A 21,600-nucleotide genomic window follows, 5' to 3' on the forward strand; every position below is an offset into this window, starting at 1 on the left:
AAAAAGGAATTAAGAAAAAAAGGCACACTGCATGCTGAAGACCCCTGTGCTCTTCCTCCTGACTGGCTTCCAGAATGATGGCCCAAGGCCTTTTATCATTCAAAAAACCTTCTGTGGGGAATCTGACCTGTTCTAAAGAGACTGCAGTAGTCATTCAACCAACAGCCAGGCCCTGAAGGCCCAACAATGAGGCCGACAAACTCCACCCACACACTCAGAGCATTTTTTAGTCCACCCCTTTAAACATAAGCAAACCACCAAAGATCAGAACACATTTGTGAAAAGCCTTTAACATGTGAGACCAACACAAACAAAATAAAAACTGGAGGAAACAATGCAGAAGGAGAAAACTTTAGCATCTTCAAAGATGAGAAAATACAGCATACATGAAAAAAGAACAAGGCTATAAAAAAGAAAGATTTGGGGAACAAAGGATCTCTTAAAAATTAAAAACCTGACAGAAATTTTAAAGAAATTCTTTTTTAACATAAGGGTTGGAAGATAAAGTTTAGATACACCTCTAGAAAGACCAAAAAGACAAAGGTGAAAATTAAAAGACTGTATGAAACCAAGTGGACCAGTCCAGAAGATCCAAGACAAGAACAAAAGTTCCAAGAGGAGAAAAATTACCCCCAAACTGAAGGACACGGGGTTGACAAATTGAAAGAGGCCACTGAGGGCCAGTACAAGTGAAAGAAAAGCTTTCTTCAAGGCACATGATCATGAAATTTTAAAACACAGGGATTAGAAGCTAGAGAAGAATGGCCTTATGTTTACACATTTCTGAAGGAAACTACTTCCCAATCCAGAATTCTATATTCAGCCAAACTTTCAGACAAATGAGTAGAATAAAAACACTTTTAGACATGCAAAAACTTTAATTCTAAGGCACTGTAAAATTGAAAAAAAATAAGTAAATGTGTCAGTATTATCAGATTTCTTGCTGTTGGAGAAGGGAGATACAAACATAGAAAGGGGAGGCTAAAAAGAAACCTCTGGTGCTGGTTTACAACTGGAGGCATCAGGAGATGTGTACGCGAACTTCCTAGTTCTGTACACTGACCATGTTTACCTCTGTAAGAATGAGCACACCCAGACCTTAGTTTCTAAATACCATACCCTACTAAATGCCTGATCCTGAATGGGTCAGGGAAAGTACAAGATGAGCCTGTAACACTTTGTTGTGCTGGAAAATAAGGAAGTACTCAAAAAACGATGGAACGTGCCACAGGACACAAACTAGCCTGAAGGGAGACCTGCTAGCTAAATCTGGAAACATCTGAGCAAAATAATGACAGTAATGAATTATAACCCACTAAATAATACATGAGTTCAAACTGATAAATAAATGGGGAAAAGGGGAAACTCTTGATTTCAGTATAGTAAAAAAAAAAAAAAAGTTAGAAAAATCACTGTTTCACACCACCACAGTAATAACTTACTCAGGCAAGAATTATCAGTGGGGCTTCCCTGGTGGCACAGTGGTTAAGAATCCTCCTGCCAATGCAGGGGACACAGGTTCGAGCCCTGGTCTGGGAAGATCCCACATGCCACAGAGCAACTAAGCCCATGTGCCACAACTACTGAGCCTGTGCTCTAGAGCCCGCGAGCCACAACTACTGAAGCCCACGCGCCTAGAGCCCGTGCTCCACAACAAGAGAAGCCACCGCAATGAGAAGCCTGAGCACCTCAACGAAGAGTAGCCCCTGCTCACCACAACTAGAGAAAGCCCGCGCACAGCAACGAAGACCCAACACAGCCAAAAATAAATAAAATAGATTTATTTAAAAAAAAAAAGAATTATCAATGGATGCTAAAACTAGGGATTCAAGTTTGATGAGGAATAAGTTATTTACATAAACTCTAATTATCTCCCCACAATTTACTTACTACCAAAGGAGAAAACATTAACTAGACAGTGGAGAGACCTGGTAGGTACCACCCCAATCAAGTATCAAAGTTAATGTCAATAATAATGAGACAACACAACACATGCCTCTCAGTGTGAGGCTTTGAGGACATATTATTGCTTACGTTGTAGTCCTGCCAAAAATGCATAGTGTGAATCAAATCATGAGGAAAACAACCCTAAATAGGGGTGGCATTCACAAAATGACTGGCCTCTACACTTCAAAAATATCAATACCACAAAAGACAAAAAGAACAGCTGAGGAACTATTTCAGACTAAAGGAGATAGACATAAGAGCTAAATGCAATGAACTGGTTTCCAAACTTAAAAAAAAAAGTTGCTATAAAAGAACATTATTGAAACAGCAACATTTGAATAAAGACTTTAGATTAAAATATCGTACCAGTTACTTTCCAGATTTTGATTATATTGTGATTATCCTTGTCTTAAGAAATATATCCCTAAGTACTTAGAAGGTAAAGGGGAATGATGTCTGTGACTTATGTTTTCAAACCGTTCAGGAAAGTGTCTGATGAGAGAATGACAAAGCAACTGTGGCAAAATGTTAACCTCTGTGAATCTGGATGAAAATGATTCCTGGGTTCTTCAACCTATTCTTGCAACTTTCCTATAATTTGGAATTATCTCAAAATTAGAAATGAAAAAACCAAGAATATTTTTATTTATTCAATGTTTTATATACAACTTAATTCTCAGTCAGTATTTGCAAGGCCATGTTTTCCAAGGTAAAGAATGGCAATAATTGGTGGGGGAAACCCACTGGAACTCTTCATGAGCCAAGAGAAAAGGAACTGAGATACAACCTTTTGAGGGTAGACATGTGTTCATATTGAAAATACTTAGTCACAGAAGTGTAAATTTTTCATTTTATTCAAAGTTGGTACAGAAGTGCTAACATTTCCATAAAATAATTACTATACTTCAGTTACAGGACAAAATACCACAGAAAGGAATATACTTTGCAAGAAATGTAGTTCATCTTAAGTTTCCAAATACTTTTAAAGGCTAATGCAGCAGCTGGCAAAATAACACATAGTACACAAAGAACAGTGTATTTTACAGAGTCAGTAATGAAAACTGACAGCTCTTTAGCAGATTTGCTTCATTTTTTCATTTTTAAACAGTTAACACTTTTAAAAACACATTAAACCAAGATCATACATGTCTACAATTTAAAAAATAAGATTGTATACAATAGGTTAGAATAAGTCAAGTTAGAATTGTCATGTATGGTTAACAATCCTAAATCTACAATTTTAATTGTATTCCTTTCAATATGGAAGTAACCTGGTTTATATCAAATTCTACTTTCTGCTTGCAACTAAAACATTGTACAGTGAGATGGACCTGATCAGTCAAGCCTTAAAAAAAAAAAAAATGCTGTGGACAATGAAGGTACCCTGGAAATCAGTTTACAATTCAAAAAACTCACCAATAACCCAACAACTTCATTTAAAATCACATTTGGTCTACAATGCATAACTGACAAAACAATCCATGTATACAATACACAACCCCAGTGCACAGACTGGTCTCTCACAGAACATTTGAACAAAGCTTAAGAGGCAGGACACTGGGAAAAACATTTTTCAATGTAGACATCTTTTAAAAATGCATTAATACTTACATATCAAAATTACTAGATAAAAGCAGCAGTACTCTGCTGACATTTGGCTTAAAAATAAAGGAATGAATGAAGCAATTTCACAGGATATTAGAAAAGGAATTGGTTTTCTTCTTGAAGAAGACTACTAACTTTTGCACAGCAACTATTTTTGATATCCACCTTATCAAAAAAAAAAAAAAAAAGGAGAAGAAGAAGCACTGAGAAGCATAACATAGTTCATATGTGATTGCCAACATAGGTCCAGGCAACAGAAAATGGGATGTCCAAGCAAAGAATGGGTAAATCCTCGCTTTATTTTGGAACTCTGTTGGCAATCTATAAACTGAAGCATTATTGGTGGGGGAAAGCAGGGCAACAGATTCCATACCATCATCTGACACTAATGTAATATGTCATTATTTAAAAAATAAAGCTTTTGCATTTTAACAACCCCACAGAAAAGTCCATGAGCAAAAGACCTGTTGATCTGTTTGCCACTCAAAAGTTAGAGATCTCACAGTGAAATTAGAAAATTCTATTTATACATATTTACACCGCTAGGAACACTTTCACCTAATTAAAGCAATTTTCCATGGAATTACAGATGAAAGATATTCTGCCAAAGGAATCTTCAAAAGCATCCTTTAAGTTCTTAAAAACTATTTTAAATTTAAAAACAAAATTTAAAGGTACAGAACACATTCTACACAGGACTAACAGGTTATTACTGCTTTGCCTTATCACATATTGCTAAGCCAAAGATGTTCCTCAAACCTCTCCTTTCTCCTGCATTTCTGGTACTCCTCTCCAGTAACCCCACCGAAGCCTGAGGTTTTACATTCTCAAAAAATGCTGCAGGTCCACAACCTGGCGACTTTTGGCTAGAGGGCGTAAGTCTCTCCCTCAAAGTGCTCAGGTTAATTCTTCTAAAACATGTTCCATTAGTCTATACCAGCTTTAATCTTCATTCCATATATTATTAAAGATGATTATCCCTAAGAAGATAAACATACAAAATAGAGGAGAGTGGGAACAAAGCTAGTCACTTCTCTCCATCCTGAGAGTCCTTCCATCTTTTGACATACAGGCAAAATCCAAGACACAAATGTATTTATTCATTGTTTACAAACAGGGACTATTCAGGTGTAGAAAGTGAGGAGTAAAATAAGGATAATGTCGAGTTCAAGAAAACACATTATTTTCTTCTTTTGCATGCATATTCACAGATTTCATCTAATCTAGTCTTGAAGCGGGTAATGAGACAGGCAAAAGAATCCTTTAGACTCTTACAACCATTGTGAAAAGCAAAGCACTTCATTTGGCAGATCTGTCTCAGTTAGTTTGATGCTCGTAACACTTGGATCAAATCCTGCTCTATTAAAATGAAGTGCAGTGAAGCATATGAAAAAATAACTTCATTAAGTTTAGATTAAATTTACGCAAAGATTAAAGATTAGTATTTGCCCTATTAAAATGTGAGATTTCTCCATGTTTTCAAGGTACTATTGACGGGAGGTAAAATTTCCTAAAGATTTATGATTAAAAAAAAAAAAATCCAATGGCTCTACAGCTTAAAGCAGAAGTTTGTCAAAATGTTCCACCCACCAAAAACCTAGAAGTCTGTCCCTGTTTCTCAAGTTCCAGATTGTAGGAAAGAGCCCACAGACCCCATTTTAGCTAGTAACCCCCCAATACAATTGCAGCATTCTTGACATTGGTATTCTCTCCTCCACCAAAGCAGTACAAACGTGCTCAGATTAGAACACTGAATCCCTTATGATTTAGGACCCCTATCTTAGGTACCTCACTGTCTAGGGCTTTCAGTACTGCGGTCCTCATCCTGACAACTCGAGACAAACCCATGGTGGGCTTTTTATGCCTGGCACTTGTGGGACAATGAGAATACTGTTAGTCTTGTGCTTTCTACATATGGAGTTACAAATATGAGGGAACATGGTTTTGTGCTTTCTATGGACACTTACTTTCAGCTTTTTCCTTATCGTGGAATGTGAAACGGTTGTCACATATATGTTCTCAGATATGCCTATCCAACCTACACTGGAAAATGATAAAGTTAAAATATACTCACAGACTAAGTAACCTTAAATTTTTAATTAAGGATATAAAAGAAACAAATACAGATGAATAAATAACATTTAAGCTGCAACACAAACCAGACTTACCTGGTTCCTTGAACTTAAACAGAGGCTGCATATAAAGTATGTAAATATAAATGTATTTTCTTCACTAGCTATAACGATATTTAAAAAGAGGAACTGTAACAAATAAGAGTTATCTATCAAGAAAGGGAAAGGTGTGAACTAGCAGATTCAGTATTGGCAGCCAGAAGGCACTAATCAAAACATAAATTTCAGAAGATGATTATATTATGGAATATACCCTACAGAATGGCCTTTGCCAGTTGGGGGTTTCAATAATATAGATAGCAATGAGCTTAATTTCAGTTTCCAACTAGTGTAACAAAAAAGTGAGTTATTAAGGAACATTCCACTTACAGAGGTATAGGCTACACTGATATATTGGAAAATTATCCAGAGTAGTTTGTCCAGAGGCAATAAAAAAAGTAAACACTCCTTTATCCAGCAGCACTAGGGTACAAGGTGAATTTCCAATATAAGTCTCCAACAAAGGTGTGGTTATCTACTGTCAACTTGTGCTGTTGCCGAAATCACTGGAAAATGTATTTCCCTCAATGACAGAGTTCACTTACTGTAAACTGTCTTGAACTGGGGTGGGGGGCTCCATTATCCTGGGCAACAATTATAATACAGTGCTTCTCTGAGGAGAGCAAAGCACTGCTCCTACACTAACAAGAATCTGAGACCACTGTGCTTTGTCTTGACTTATTTATTCTAGCATCCCTCTCTGCAAACACACTATGTATCCAGGTAACCAAACCAAACTTTTAAAAGTCATTACATAAATTAAGGTTATTGGTTTAAGTCAAGTCTCAGATTATGGTTCTCCCCGAAAAAGTAAAGTGCACGAGATGAGTAATGATACAGATACATCAAACCTTTTCTGTTTACTTCTGAGTAAAAGACTATATGCCAATGGTTAAGCCTGTTGGTTATCAGATAAATGGGGTGCTTAACCCAAAACAATAAGCCAAATCCTACCTTTATAAAGGATTTGAGATGGAAACAAACATAAATTATATCAATTCTCTTAACATTCCTTTAAAGGTGAATCAGTAGTTTAAAGCCTTATTCCCAGCACTGGAGAGAAGTTTAAATAAAAACATTTATATGACAACGTGAATAATGGTGTGGGACTCAGTGCTGGCAAAGCCCATCAATTATTTTGAACCTTAGCTAAATTCTGTTCTGGAGTCAAAGTAGTTGAGTATCTATCTACTCTTCCAACAGAGGTGAGAGTTTGACAAAAAGCATACCAAATTAAGAGAAGTTAGCTTAATGGAGGAAAAGGGGTTTGCAGCCCTGAGTTAAGTCAACCAAGAAAGCCAAATGTAGTGATCAAAAGATTACTTCTTTTGTAATCCAGCTTCATACCTAACTAGTACAAAAGGGTTTCTCTATATGCCAACTGACTAGTTCCAACTTTTTAGCTTTAATTACTGCAAGAACAAGGCTTTTCGGCATCAAAACAAACTCCATTCCTCTCTACGTTGTGACACCATCATTTCAAAGGGACTGGTGTGAATTTAACTATTCTTGCCTCCTAATTTTTGAAAAATGAGTTTCAAGAATAAAATACTGATGAATTATTAAGGGCTTTTATTATTAGTGAACACAAAGTCTAAGAAAACAATTCTTGAGAACAGTTTAAGCTAATAGAAATTTAGTATATTTAAACACAACTATATTTAGTGAATCACTATTTGGATCCAGACCTTCAAATATGGGGCAAAGGAGGACTTCTGCACACCATGACAATAAGCCTGAAACAAAGCGAATTAAGCTGACAAAAGATCAAAATAGGAATCTGTTAAGTGTTGAAAGAATAGGTGAATAATTAAAGCAATGTGAGGGAAGACAAAGGGGGAAACCAGTCTCTCTGAATGGTAGGTAGGCATACACACAAATAGGAATATATCCCATTTGTAAAGTCTGCTCAGGCTAATGTCAACATTCAAATGACTTAAACAATTTAACACCTGGCTAATGATAAATCTTATGAATACTGAAACCTAAAAGCATTTTTTTCTACTAAAGTATCATTATGAAATATCAGTCATTTTAACCTCAAATATGTTAATAAACTCATACTTTACGATATTTAACATCAAACCAGGGTTTAACAAGCTTGATCTTATTCACTGTACCCTAATCTATATGCGGAGGGGTTTAAACTAGCTGATAGCAAAGATACCTCAAGTTCTAGAGTTCAATGAATATGATTCTACATCTAACACATTTTAAGCTAATTTTGTCTTCTGTTAAGTCTGCATCACCCAGGTACTTCTCAGCATCTCACTTAATAGTGTTTCTGACTTAAGAAAATTTTGTCCTGGCAAGTCTCCGTACTCACGTAATTTAACAACAATGGTCTTTATACATCTCTCAACCCAAACTCAGGAAATGCTGAGGTGTCACTACTAGATACCCATGTGGTCATTTTCAGCCATCATACCTCAGATGAAAATGACATATGGGAGTAAAGTATAAGAAAAGCAAGTAAGCTGAATACTGCCAAGTGGGAACATTGATGGGTCTAACCTTTTAATAGCTAATAATATAGCAGCTCTATAGGGTGGTAAAGAATGAGAATAACCCATAAGCTACATTAAATGATATCTAAAGAGAGGGGAAGATCCACACACCCAATATAGAGAAGACAGCAATGGACTGAGAAATGTAGAGGCTTAAAGGTTCTAATCACCCTGGACAAGACTTTCAAGCCCCCACTTAGCCTCAGGTTAGAGAACTGAGTAACAACCTTCTCACTCAATTCTTAAAATGTGAAGTTTCATGAAGTGATGGGCCCCCACTAATTACTTGACTTGCCATCCCCAAGAGCTAGGGCTTTGTGACCCAGGCCAGCCTCTTTGTGCAAACAGACAATGGATCCTTTGAGCCAAGTGAAAAAGAAGTCTTGGGAGATCAGATTTGCTGGATTTAGGCCAAAGGACACAGCACCATTGCTACTGCTTGATGCTTCTCTAACCAAAAGATAAGAGTGATAACCTCACCAGGAAAGAAAGGCTGGGGGAAAAGGCTGGCTCAGCTGTTTCAAAAGCCGCTTACTGTCTTGGGTGGGAGGACAAAATATTCTGAGATGAACAGGGAAATTAGAGGTACCACAAAGGAACCAATAATCATTCTGCATGTCAGGGTAATAAGCTCTTCTCATCAGATCTGGAGACTAAGATTGCCTGAGAGGACAAAAATCTAAGAACTGGAGATACCATTAACAGCAGATAAGACAATATTTTTCTCCACCTTTGAACACGTGTCCTCGCTTCATTCTGACTCGTAGCTAACTACTGTAGTCAATCACTCTTAGCCAATTCTGAACCTCAGCTTGAGCCAATATGAAAACATATACATGTTAATGTCTAGGTATCAATGTCATCATTTAGGACCCATTTAGTTAGTATAAAGTATGACTATTTTGCTAGCTTTAAGACAGACCATGTACCATTCCATGAACAATCATTCTCTAATGAAATACAGACTGAAGAATGGTCCCCTGAAATGAAGTTGCAATCAGGAATTCACATACTTATTCAAGCACATTATCTATTACTGGGAAGCAATAAGAAGGGCAAGCTTCAGGGACTTCAGTCTAAATAAAATGTTTATACTGGCAAGAATAAACAATCCTAATGGATATGCTAATAATCATTCCTTATTTACAAACATTAGTACTCTAAACTTGACCTACTGCTATATACACATGAACAGACACAAGATGATGTATTTTATGTATCATACTAAGACAACAGCAGAGAGAAGGTAGGGGGATGCTAATATCCCAAACTATTAGGAGTCAACATTAAATAAAGGGGGGAAAAATCCACTTAAATACCACCTATTCATTTATGCTTTTAATAGAAGGGGTAAGAAGGCTGCTCAGCCAATATGTCAATCCTCACTGCTGAGTTACACAGCAAGGTGTTCAGAGTCAAAGAAAAATTTTAATTCCTACAACTTAATGTCAATTTGAAAAATCTAAGATCTTGTTATTTCCCCAAATATCAAAAGGCTGTCTCGAAGAACAGTTCCTCTGAAAAAAGAAGAGGACAAACCATGAATCCAGATTTGGACACCTGGTTTTCTGTTCTTCCCAACAGACTTTGTAACCTTGGACATGTCACAGCCTCAGCCTCCACACAAGAAAAGGATGGTCCTTATTTTTATTTGGCCCCCAGCTTATAAACTTTAAGAATGAAATTGAGAACAAAATTCCACAAGGCACTCTAATAAGCTCTCAGAAATCATACTATTCGTACATGAATTATTTTTTTCATCTACAGACTCAGTCCTTCAGAAAGCCCCCTGGAGATGGGAAGACATTATGCTACCTGACAATTTCTAAAATCAACTTTGAACTAATCAAATCCATCATAATGAAACTAGTTTATAAATACAAAAAAATTTAAAGTCATTAGGACTGAGTTTTGATTCAAAATCTACAAAAATATCTAAAAAAGTAATAATTTTCCCCTGAAGAATAAAGGTTAATAAAATCATGCAATTTAAAAAATATCAGATTACAGAAAAGTCAAAGTACATACACAATTAGTTTCCTTCATCTGTCATGGAGGAAAAAGGACAGGACACACAAAGAACTACCTAATCTGTAGAGCTCTTCTCAAACGTCTTTTGTACCCTGTCCTCATGAAGGGAATCACCCTGTGAAAAATGGATTCTCTTCCAGGAAGGCTGTAACTGGGTACGAAGCCAGGTCAAGATAGAGGGTCCTACAATTAACTCAAGTCCTGTAATCTCCTCTACAAGACACACTACGAAACCCGTAGAAGTTCTTGTTCATGGCACCTCTTGAACATGCTATCCATTCTACAGAAAAACTATACTGACAATCCACCAATGGCAAAGCATGCACTCTTGAGTTTTCTGTTACTGATGGTCAGTTTGCATCAAAATATCATCACACTCTAAGTCACTGTTAACTTTTTAAACAAAAATGTAGAGGCTGTGTACACATGGCAAGTCTTTTGAAAAAAAAGTAAATAGGGGAAAAAAGACTTATCAAGGATACAATATGATCTGAGAATTAAATTTTCACTCTAAAAACTCAACTGCAATATCTCACGATCTAATCAAGTAGGGCAACCCAGCACAAAGGCAGAGTTAATTCTTCTTCAAATTTCCGGACATATCTTCCAAATGGATCCACTTGGGAAGGTACCTGGCTAATAAAGAATATTACCAAATGACAAGAACAAAGCTAGAGAATTAATGAAGTATGAAAACATGAAAATTCCAAGTGAACACACGGCAAAAAGTCCAATATTTAGTATTAGACTATCACCTGTTCAGCTTAGTCGATCAAATGCTGCTTAGGGGATGCTAATTTCCAAACTATATAAATGATCTTAATCTGGTCAGTAAATCTGGGGATCATCAGCAATGTTTACTTCATTTTCTCCCCCATAATCATGTACAATATAATCATGACATACAACTTTATAAAGACAGACTTGGTGGTCGTTTGAGTATGGTTCACTTAAACTTCAAAGTAGGAAAAAAAGAAAAAAACAACTGGAACAAACTTTTTCCCAACATTCCATATACTGGTGGTACAAGAATAGCTACAGGAAAACATTCTTCTTCCTTTCTTTCAGCATTCAGAATCCATAGGCTCATGCTAACAAAACGAACCTGGCAAACGAACTTGCCCTGAAACAAGCACATGTTAGCGATTTTCAGTACATAATTGATTATACAATGTCTACAAATTCAGTTTTTTAAAATGGAAGTAGGGATTACAGAGAGAGAAAAAACTTTAAAATGAGCAAGTCTTCTACTTCAGGGTAAGAAGGCCTACCAAGATTTGGCAGTGCAGACAGTATATCTTATTCGTGATATCTTAGCATATATTCTGCTCTAAGTGCTCTATGAGAATAATTGGTCTCTCCTTACTTTGGTATGGAAAATTTTAAACCACATTTGCACAATTCAGTCTGTTAAACAAGTTTTACTTCATTTAGATTGAAATTTTACTTTCATCCATCTCTGGGAAAATAAAGTCTTGCAAATAGATGATTTTTCTGCTAAGTAAAATTTGGCTAAAACCTACAGCGTAAACAATGCCTGAGAGATGCAACAGTTACATAAGTGTTTTGTTTTTTGTTTTTTTGTTTTTTTCAAAGACCAGTATTTTCTTAAGTTAGTGTCTCATCATATCCTTAAAAGTTCATAAGGAGAAATAAACAAACATGAAAATTCCAAGTGAACACACAGCAAAAAGTCCAATATTTAGTATTAGTTTTACTTGTGGAGTTTCTTCCAACATTTGTAAACAAACAGCCTCCTCCTCCATCAGGTCTCTGAGACTCCTCTTGCTGAGGCTCTTACTTTTAAAGCCACAGAACCAATCTATGAACTTCCAGTACCGGCCTCCATCCTCTGTTTCCTTCTTTCTCTCTTTCTCACCCATGAGAGCTGCTTGCCCATTGGAATAAGCATCTACAGGTGTTTCTGCCTCTGAATGACCTAAAGAAGCCACTGGGTTGCCCTCCTCTCTGCAGGTCACCAACAGATTAACATCTTCAGGCTGCAGGCCCTTAATGCTATCTTCAGATTTCCCATTGGGAATGACGTGGTTGATGGCCTCACTATTCTCACTGCATCTCAGGATGCTCTTCTCTTGCATTTTGTACGGTTCTTCTTTTGGGGAGCAGCTCTCCTTTACCACCAGGCTCTTCTTAGACCAAAAGGTGGTGGTACGAATCTGTTCCTTCGTAGGAGGTGGCGTGAGAAGGCTAACAATTACAGTAATGAGTCCTGTGACCCAAAACAACGCTGTGGCCACGTACATGTAATGGATGTCTTTGATGAAGCCTGGCCTGTTATCAGGTTGGTCACATTCTGGGGCACGGTAGGCAAAGGCCAGTGTCAAACGGACTGCTCCAAGAACAAAGCCAGCCATTCCACCATAGAAAGCCCCTTGTTCATTGCAGCGCTTCCAGAAAATTGCCAGAAGGAATAGGGCTGCAACTGGGGGCGTCAGGTAATCTGCTACCTCCTGAATGTAAAGGTACATCTGGCCTCCTTGCATCTCCACGATGATGGGCACCCACGCAATGCTGATCACTACCATAAAAGCCACAAATATCCTCCCCACAATCATTAGCTCCCGGGAGCTTGCGCTCTTGCGGATGAGTTTGTACACATCGAGGGTGAATATGGTACTGGCACTGTTAAAGATAGAGTCCAAGTCACTCATCAGAGCTGCAATCATCACTGCCATCATTAAGCCCCGGAGGCCCACAGGAACCAGCTTCATCACCAGGCGTGGGTATGCAATATTAGAGCACCCAGCTCTGCTTCCACACACTTGCATGCAGTGCTCTGGGTTGATGCAAGCTATATCATCAGCAAACAGTATCCTGGAAATCATTCCTGGGACAACTATGATAAACATTGGCAGAAGCTTCAAGAAGCCAGCCATCAGAGTAGAGCCTTTGGCATGAGCAATGTTTTTAGCCGCTAGGACCCTCTGCACGATGACTTGGTCAGCACACCAGTACCACACCGAAGCTGGGGTCTGCCCAAGAATGAATCCAGGCCAAGGAACATCTTCATCTGTTGGATTCCGCAACATTTTCAGTGCATCTTTCTTAGGGTGGACATTACAAGAATTTGTGTTGGAAAGGTTGTACGTCAACAAGATGGAAGTGACATTGGGTGAGGCCAACATGTACCTTCTCTTAACTTCCTCAAACCCGCCAATCTCCATCATGCTAATAATCATAAGTGTGAGTGCCCCAACGATCATGAGCAGAGCCTGTAGAGTGTCTGTGTAGATCACTGCAACAAGGCCTCCGGTGACAGTCAGCAAAGCAGTCATGCCAATGAGGAGGATGACAGACACATAAAGGTTCCAACCCAAAGACTCCTGGATAAAGAGGGCACCCGAATACAGATCCACTGAGAGCTTGGTGAAGATATAGAGAATCAGAGACAACGCTGCAAAATAGACCTGAATCCTATGGCCACCAAATCGCTTGGACAAGTATTCAGGCATGGTGTATACCCCTGACCGGATGTAAATCGGGATGAAAACCCATCCCAGAAGTTGCAAAAGCAGTAAGGCATTGAATTCCCATGCGCCCACTGCAAATCCACTTGCAGCTCCAGATCCTGCCAGCCCAATGAAGTGCTCACTCCCAATATTGCTCACAAACAGAGAGGCACCAATTGCTACCCAGGTCATAGAGCGCCCCGCCAGGAAGTATCCACTTACAGTGCTTCTATTAGATTTCCACATGGCAAAAAAACCAATGCCCATGACCAGGATAAAATACAGGGCCACTATGGCAATGTCTGCTGTCTCCAGTACAGCCCTCATTTTGGTAACTCTGTGAATAAAAGTGTCCAATGACAGAAGTGTCCAACTTTTTATTTACTCATTAGTAACCCCAGCCAAGTCTGTAAACCGTACGTGAACTGGACTACACAGAGCAACACAGCAGGTCAAAGTCTTTGTCCTTTGGTTTGCTGTCTTGATGGTGGCGGTTGTGATAAACTTTGAAGGAGACAGTTTAAATTTTCCTCCGCTTCTTAATTGGGATTGAGAACTTAGCTCGTACTCTTAATCCACTCTCCACAAGACCATCAGCATTTACTCAGGTGCTGGAGGAGAAATTCTGAGTTGCAGCTAAGTCTAGTGAAGCCTACTGTACCAACCCTGCAAGGCAGCAAAGACAAAAGACAAAGATTGAATTAGAGGAGGGGCTCACCAAGCGATGAGGAAACTTTCAGTCTAGCAAAACGGCGCAACAAGACATTATAAAAAGAAAAAAAAAACTTTTAAAATATATGTACTTTAGTTCCACAGGAAAGAGCGATCCATACTATCACATCTGATACTTAAAGTCAGGAAGAATATTTATCATTTTGAAGTAAGAACAAAAATTAATTGACCTCCTAACTAAGTGGCTTAACTTCTCTGGCAACTAAGAAATGCCCACCATGACACTGCCCTTTCTTGTCTTAGTGTGGTAGTCTCAGATTGGAAAGGCACCAAGGTCTTAAAGCACCTTGGGGGCGGGGGGATGACACTAATTATTCATAATAAATAAGGACACCAAAATGAATCTTCAAATACTGTGAATCCTAAGAGTAATGTATTTTATAGCCAGTTAGGGTCCTGGACAGAACAGGCATTTACTAAGTATTATCATCTACCCCCAAACACAATACCAAGTACTGCTTAGTCTGTGCAGACTACTGTTACAAAATTTTCCTAAATTCCTACTACAAATGTACATCTGTGCTAGTCATCATACATTAACCTAGAAATTGTGACATGACTCCTGCCCTAAGGGGAAACAAAATGTTCCACACAAAAAAACTAGGAACATACAACTTATAAACAACCCTAAAATTTTACTCTGCTAGCTAGAAGGAAGACATTGAAAAAAAGACTTTTTTAATGTTACAGAAAGTCATTTCCTTCCCTTCCATTTCATCAGGCATTATTTCCAAGAGAACCTCTGAGATGATAAAGGCACTGACTCAAGATTTGATTTTGCTGAATAATTTTTCCTTTTAATGCTTTCTTGTTGAAGGGTATACAGAGCAAGGAGAGGAGGAAGAAATAGAAAATTTTTCTGGAAGACTGAAAAATAACGTCATTATTATTATTATTATATCTTCCAAACCTAAACAAAACAGACATCTATAAACCATTAGATAATAAATTATCTTCAATAAGTCAATCAGATCTTTTCAGTCCTGGATTAAGAAAATTATTGAAAAACAGACATTTAAATTTACCTAAAATTGAGTTAATGAATATGACGGGTTTTCTCCTGGAAAAAGAGACAAATTCTGAATCTTCAAAGTTATTATAATTGGAGCTGAAAGATCAATATGAAAAACATTTTGTTATTCAACCTAATGCCTTCCACATGTTAACTCCTAAAGTGATTTCTCCTTTTGAGATAAGGCAACCTCAGAGTGTAATGTTTTTTTATGCTTGACAAAGCAGATGCTTTTTGATGAATCTAGATACTTTCCTTTAAAAATCATTAAGTCCTATAAATGATACTAAAAGCCACCTCTTTTCCAAATAGACCACAGTACTAAACACTTAACAACAAACCTCTTACTGGTAAGGAAAAGAGCTGGAAATAATGCTTAAAGATAAACACGCTACCGAATTAGGTTATTAGGTCTAATTAATAATGCTGCCACGTAGAAATGTCTTAAACCCATCTTTATGCCTTTTTAAGCATAAAGCACTACAACAATTACACCAAAAAAAACCTGACTAAAAGCCAGTGTCAATAATGACTGGCATGAGTAGAACTGCCACACACAAAAACATAAAATACACTAAAAGTTGGTATTTGTATCACTTCATACTTGCCAAAACCTGAAGCTGCTTGTATTTCTATGACTACTTTCTCCGACCCCCAAATGTTCAAGTTATTAAAAAAAATACTTGGACATTATTTAGGAAGAATTACCTAAATTTTTAATAAAATCTAATCAGGTGACTAATAAATATTAATTATTTAAAAGGGTACCTGTAACATTTCAGTATAAGGGTGAGGTTCTCAATTACAAAGAAAACTGTAGTTGGCAATTAGGAGATCCCTGCCTCCAGCAGAGCTCCCACTGCCATCCAACATCCAAGCCATGCCCTTGCCATTTTGTTCCAACTTACACACAGATAAGCCTAGCTCACTGGTCAGAATGGCCATTTCAAGTGTCTCTCTTCTCAACAGCAATACTTGACTATCTGTCTCCTCAAGAAGGGACAAACACCCAGAGTGTTTTTATTTTTGTTTGGAGGGAAGGTGGAAGCGGGTATGTGTTGTAGTGGCTGCTGCAGCAGCCTATTTGTTCAAAGAACAGAGTGCTCAGAAACAAAACAAGCCCTTCCTTCTCCGATCACTAGGAAGCACTGCTAAAATAAACAACACTGCTTCCCATTGTCAAATATGATGCAAGTAAGATATCTAAGCCATATTCTGCTCCCTGATGAATGCTTACACTGGTCTAACCCCTAACTTCCCTAGAACAGCTGGCAGGTACGCTAGAGAGAAAAAATGTTGGGCCCACAAGAGAGGCAGCAGGACGACGCCAAACACTAGCTCAAGGCCGAGTTCTCAACTCTTTCTGCCCCCTCAGATCCTTCAAAAGCCACTGCCAACAGTCCCCATCTCACTGGATACCATATCAGTCTGTGGACAGATTTAAGATTTTTCCAACTTAAACAAAAAACATCCAGAGACCAGCACCTAGTAAAGACTGGAAAAGGAAACAAAAACATACCAAATTAGTTTACAGAAAGATATGAAATACTATAATACAATGCAGCCAAATTTCACATTCTAGTCATTAAGAGAGACTGTCACAGGCTTTCAGGAGATAAACCGTGCAATGCTTAAAAAATGGTTCCAAATAAAATATACAAGTTTTGCATATTTTTTCTCACTCTTTTAAAGAAGTAAACATTTCTACAACAGAAATATAACAAACACTATCCAGAGTTCCTTTATTGTTAGAAAGAATATACATTGAAAAATTTTTTCTCCAGCTAAAACGAAATTTTTTAATTTATGTTTTTATATTTCTAGGACTAAGCTGGTTTACGGTTCAGATAAATCCCGTAAGTGAGAAAGGTGGGACAGGTAATAAAGTAGGTATAGTAATGATAAGTATGTGGGTTGGCTCCTTGGTAGTGCATTTTTAAGAAAATGATTATTTCTATAATGAGAGTAATAGGCGTAGAATGTATAAAGAAACGGTCCCCTAGTTATGATGGCCAGTGTAAGAAATTTAGCTGATTTCAATCAAACACAAGGGTGTTGTGAAACTGAGAGACTCTCCCCAACAGAAGGGGGCTTCTGTCTCAGAAAGCAGTGTTTTGTTGATAGTTCCGCACAAAATTAAAATACAATCTTGGTACATGAAAGTACTATTTACTTGGATGAATTAAATTACAGTTAAAGAATTAATCCAAATAAAGAAGTGTACACAAATATTTGCTGTGTTTGAACTAGAAAGAGTAAAATAGGTAAGACCAAATTTAAATCGGCTATTAAACCCCTTCAGGTAATATAATCAAAACATAATTAGTTATGACCAAACCTAACATCTCTCTTCTATTATCTAGGAAAAACATATAGTTTATCTTCCAAACTAGGAAGCTATTCTGGGACATTCTGTAAAATCCAGGATGTATGGTCACTCTTAAAAGAAAGTCATCTGCCATAAAAACCAAACAAAGAACAAGAAAAACAAACCTTAAAGCCATCAGGGCTGCAAGTCATAATAAACTCAATGAGGCTAGTGAACTACCAAAGAGTAGAACAAAGTGACCCTCAAAGTGACCAAACCACCTTTTTAGCTTTGGGGTCGATTTAAAAACCAAACATTCAAAAGGACAATCTGAATAGGCAGAGCCCACTACTGTCAACAGCAGGCTTGCCAAGTCTTGCTCATTTTGATCCAATGGAAAATATTCCCTTTACTAACTAGTAATTTAAGGGGTACAGAATACACCGACACATCTGAAAACTTACATGTGTAGGTGGCATGGTCAAGCAAGCAGACAAGCTTTGAAGGGCTGGGGGTCCAAGCTCTGTCACTTCCTAACTGCAGGATCTTAGGCAAGTAACAATCTCTATGAGCCTCAACTGTCTCATCTGTAAAATGAAAGCACCACGCAGCTCCTAATGGTTTAATAAGGAATAAGTAACACCTAGAAAGTGTGTTGCCCAGTGCCACAGGCAGGTGCTCAGTAAACGTCACTTCACTGTCTACAACTTGCATAGACTAGAAGTGGTGATATCGGCGCCTTTCAAATTAAACTGTCAACGATACCCCAGGTGTTTTAAAAGCCTCATAAAAGTTTATAGATAAAAAGAACTAAATAAAATAATGTATTAAATATGCAGTTCTCTCACAAATATTTTAAACAGGCTCCCAACCACCTCAACTATTAGCTCCTATCTACATCACTTCATTCAAGTTAAATACAAAAAAACTCACTAAATTTATATAAAATTCTACTTATGGACTTTTCAGACACATTTTCACTTTTGTTATCTTGATTCAAAGTCCAGCAAAGCAAACTCCTCTAGCGGAATAGGTTACTGGCGCTTGGTATATACATACTCATAACAGGGCCTTCCTCAACCCCTGCTTAACTTTAAAATTGTAGAGCTTGGCTATGATAGCAGTTTATCAGTGACACCAAAAGGAAAATGAGTGTTTCTAATACAACAGATATGAATTCCAGCCAATTTTAAATTACAAGTGGAGCTGAAGACATGTAATCATATAATAGTCCCTAAAACATTTAAGGAGCTTGCCCTTAAATTTCTTTGGCAAAACATTTCTACTATACCTACAATCTTGCTATTCAAGTTTTTGGAAGTATGTAAGAAATGTATGAAACCGTGATTGAACTCAAATGGCATTCAAACTATATTCTGAGGGTTCCTAGATGGGACATGGGGGTGTCCCATCACAGGGGTGGGAGGTGAGGCAGAGTGAACAGGGATCTAAGCCCCCCTCCAGCAACCCTCTACCAACCAGAACGGCTCTACTTTTAGCAAATTATTGGGGGTGGGGGGTTAGGAGGGATGGCTTCCCATGTAAGTAAGCCATTTCTTCAAATAAAATCTTATTCACCTAGAAAAGTTCATAAATCACCAGATTTATCATTTCATCCATATACACACATCCCCCAAGATACAGTCATTTTAATTTGCTTCTAAGAATGTAGAAGTATGGCTCACCAGGGGTCTTTTTGGTTTTATTTTTCGAAAGCAGTCTCAGCAATGAAGACCTTTTGGGTATGGGGGTAAATTTGAAACTACCACTGGTTTCAATATTTATGTGGATGATACCAGAACATGTGTATGGAGCAAACTCCAATAACCTATATTTTTTGAGAGAAATTAAAATGTAAAGTAACGGAGTAGAAGAGCCTATGATACCATATCATGTAATCCCAATGACTAAGCATTTTGTGTTAACTTTTTATGGGAAGAATTCAAGAGGCTCAGCACTATTTGCTTGCAAACGACTAGTTATCATAAATGAGTTATAAATAATGGAGATAAAAAATAACTACCTGGCACTAAGTCCTAACACCTTGTAGGTACTGTGCCTAGAGTGCTGTATGCATTACTTTAATCCTCACAACAATTATGGGATAAGTACAATTATTATGATCATTTTACACACAAAACTGAAACCAATGAAGTAGTATAACACCCCAGGATACAGTTATTTGTGTTTACATCTGGATTTGCACTCCCATCTAGGTTTAAATTGCTTCTTCCCTTAATCACTATGCAATACTATCTTTCATGAAGAGGACATTTATTAATAGAAACAAACAATATTAATAAAAGATCATTCAATATCACCCATGTTTAAAAATTTTGAGTTTGCAGAGAAAACAACTGAGATGTATATATAACAAATGTTAACGAAAGTGACTGCAAAGAGTGTACAGGATAAAATCCAACTGAAGTATTTATGTATGATCATTTGTGATGAATATATGTATGAAGAAAACGAAGAGATTCAAAACAAAAAGTAGTCCCAGGCACAGGCTTCTCATATAAGTAAAAACACACAGAGCAGGAAATTCGGCTAGAGGATCAAGGCTCAACCAGCTTCTCACTCTCCAAGTCCAAGACTTTTGCCTCCATTCTCTTTTTCAGTGTTAGAATTAAAAAATTAAGTCTCAAAGTCTATTCTACATCTGACCTTGTTACCACAGGCCATATGAATCTCAGCCTTCCTTCATCTGCTAACTCTTACATCCTTAAGACATTAGGTTAAAAGAACTGGCTATATGATCTATAGATATGAGTTCTCATAGCAAAATCTATGAACCACTGTCCTTACTGAATGAAGAGTTTGTAACCACCTACCCTTTTCCTTGGGAGTATGAATAATTCGGCTCACCCCCTTAAAGCTGTTCCACTCTCAATCTTCCTCACCTCAGAAAATGGCGACTCCATCCTTACTATTGCTCAAGCCAAAAATGATCAGTCATCCCTGAAGGTTTGCTCACTTTCTCTCTCAACCCACTCATAATCAATCCATTAGCAAAATCTGTTAGCTTTCTCTCAAAAACTATATCCAGAATCAGACCACTCAGAATCTCAACCACTAGCACCCTGCCCCAAATCACCATTCCATCTCATCCAGTTAACTGCCCTAGCCTCTTAACCTGTCTCCAAGCTCTGGCCCTTGGTCCACTACAGGGCATTAACACAGCAAGCAGTCACCTCTTCACTCACAATGCACAATGTACCAAACATGCCTCGGGACCTTGACACTAGCTGTTCCCTATGCAGGACACACTCTGCACCCCCAGATTTTCACAAGACTTACTCTCCTCTCATTGTCTTTGCTTAAAAGTAACTTCCTAACCATCTCACTCTCTCCTTATCCTGCTTTATTTTTTTCCACAGGACTCAACACCTTCTAACATACTATACAACTTCCTCATATTTACTGTCACCTCACTACCAAAATGTAAATTCCATGAGGGTAGAGATCCTAGTCTCTGATGCTCACTGATGTGGGTCTGTGTCTAGAACACTATCTTGCACACTGCAGGTGCTCAAATGTTTAAATAAATGAATCAAATATTAATGACTAAACACCTGATCAAGAGTGTTAAACTGGGCTTCCCTGGTGGCGCAGTGGTTGAGAGTCCACCTGCTGATGCAGGGGACACGGGTTCGTGCCCCGGTCCGGGAGGATCCCATGTGCCGTGGAGAGGCTAGGCCCGTGAGCCACGGCCGCTGAGCGTGCGCGTCCGGAGCCTGTGCTCCGCAACGGGAGAGGCCACAATAGTGAGAGGCCCGCGTACCGCAAAAAAAAAAAAAAAAGAGTGTTAAACTTC

The 21,600-nt window shown here is 38.0% G+C and overlaps 2 protein-coding genes across 3 annotated transcripts in view; both read right to left on the minus strand.

Annotated features, from left to right (window-relative positions):
* MRPS6 (mitochondrial ribosomal protein S6) overlaps positions 1-21,600 on the minus strand; it is a 68,708-nt gene that overhangs the window by 32,260 nt on the left and 14,848 nt on the right. The window lies entirely within an intron of this gene.
* SLC5A3 (solute carrier family 5 member 3) overlaps positions 1,384-21,600 on the minus strand; it is a 35,076-nt gene continuing 14,859 nt past the window's right edge. The window contains exons 1-2 of one of the 2 annotated variants that reach the window (XM_089910283.1): positions 15,489-15,503; positions 1,384-14,397 (exon numbers count right to left, since the gene is read on the minus strand). In XM_089910283.1, the coding sequence (XP_089766409.1) occupies positions 11,902-14,058 (2,157 nt within the window). In that variant the 5' untranslated portion in view covers positions 14,059-14,397; positions 15,489-15,503 and the 3' untranslated portion in view covers positions 1,384-11,901. Of the gene's footprint in view, positions 14,398-15,488; positions 15,504-21,600 lie in introns of those variants that run through there. The other variant, XM_022553021.2, reaches the window with a different exon arrangement.

Source organism: Delphinapterus leucas, chromosome 4 (genome assembly GCF_059928025.1).
Source record: "Delphinapterus leucas isolate spDelLeu-1000000601 "Yukka" chromosome 4, BTC_Dleu_Yukka2, whole genome shotgun sequence".
Lineage (NCBI taxonomy): Eukaryota > Metazoa > Chordata > Mammalia > Artiodactyla > Monodontidae > Delphinapterus > Delphinapterus leucas.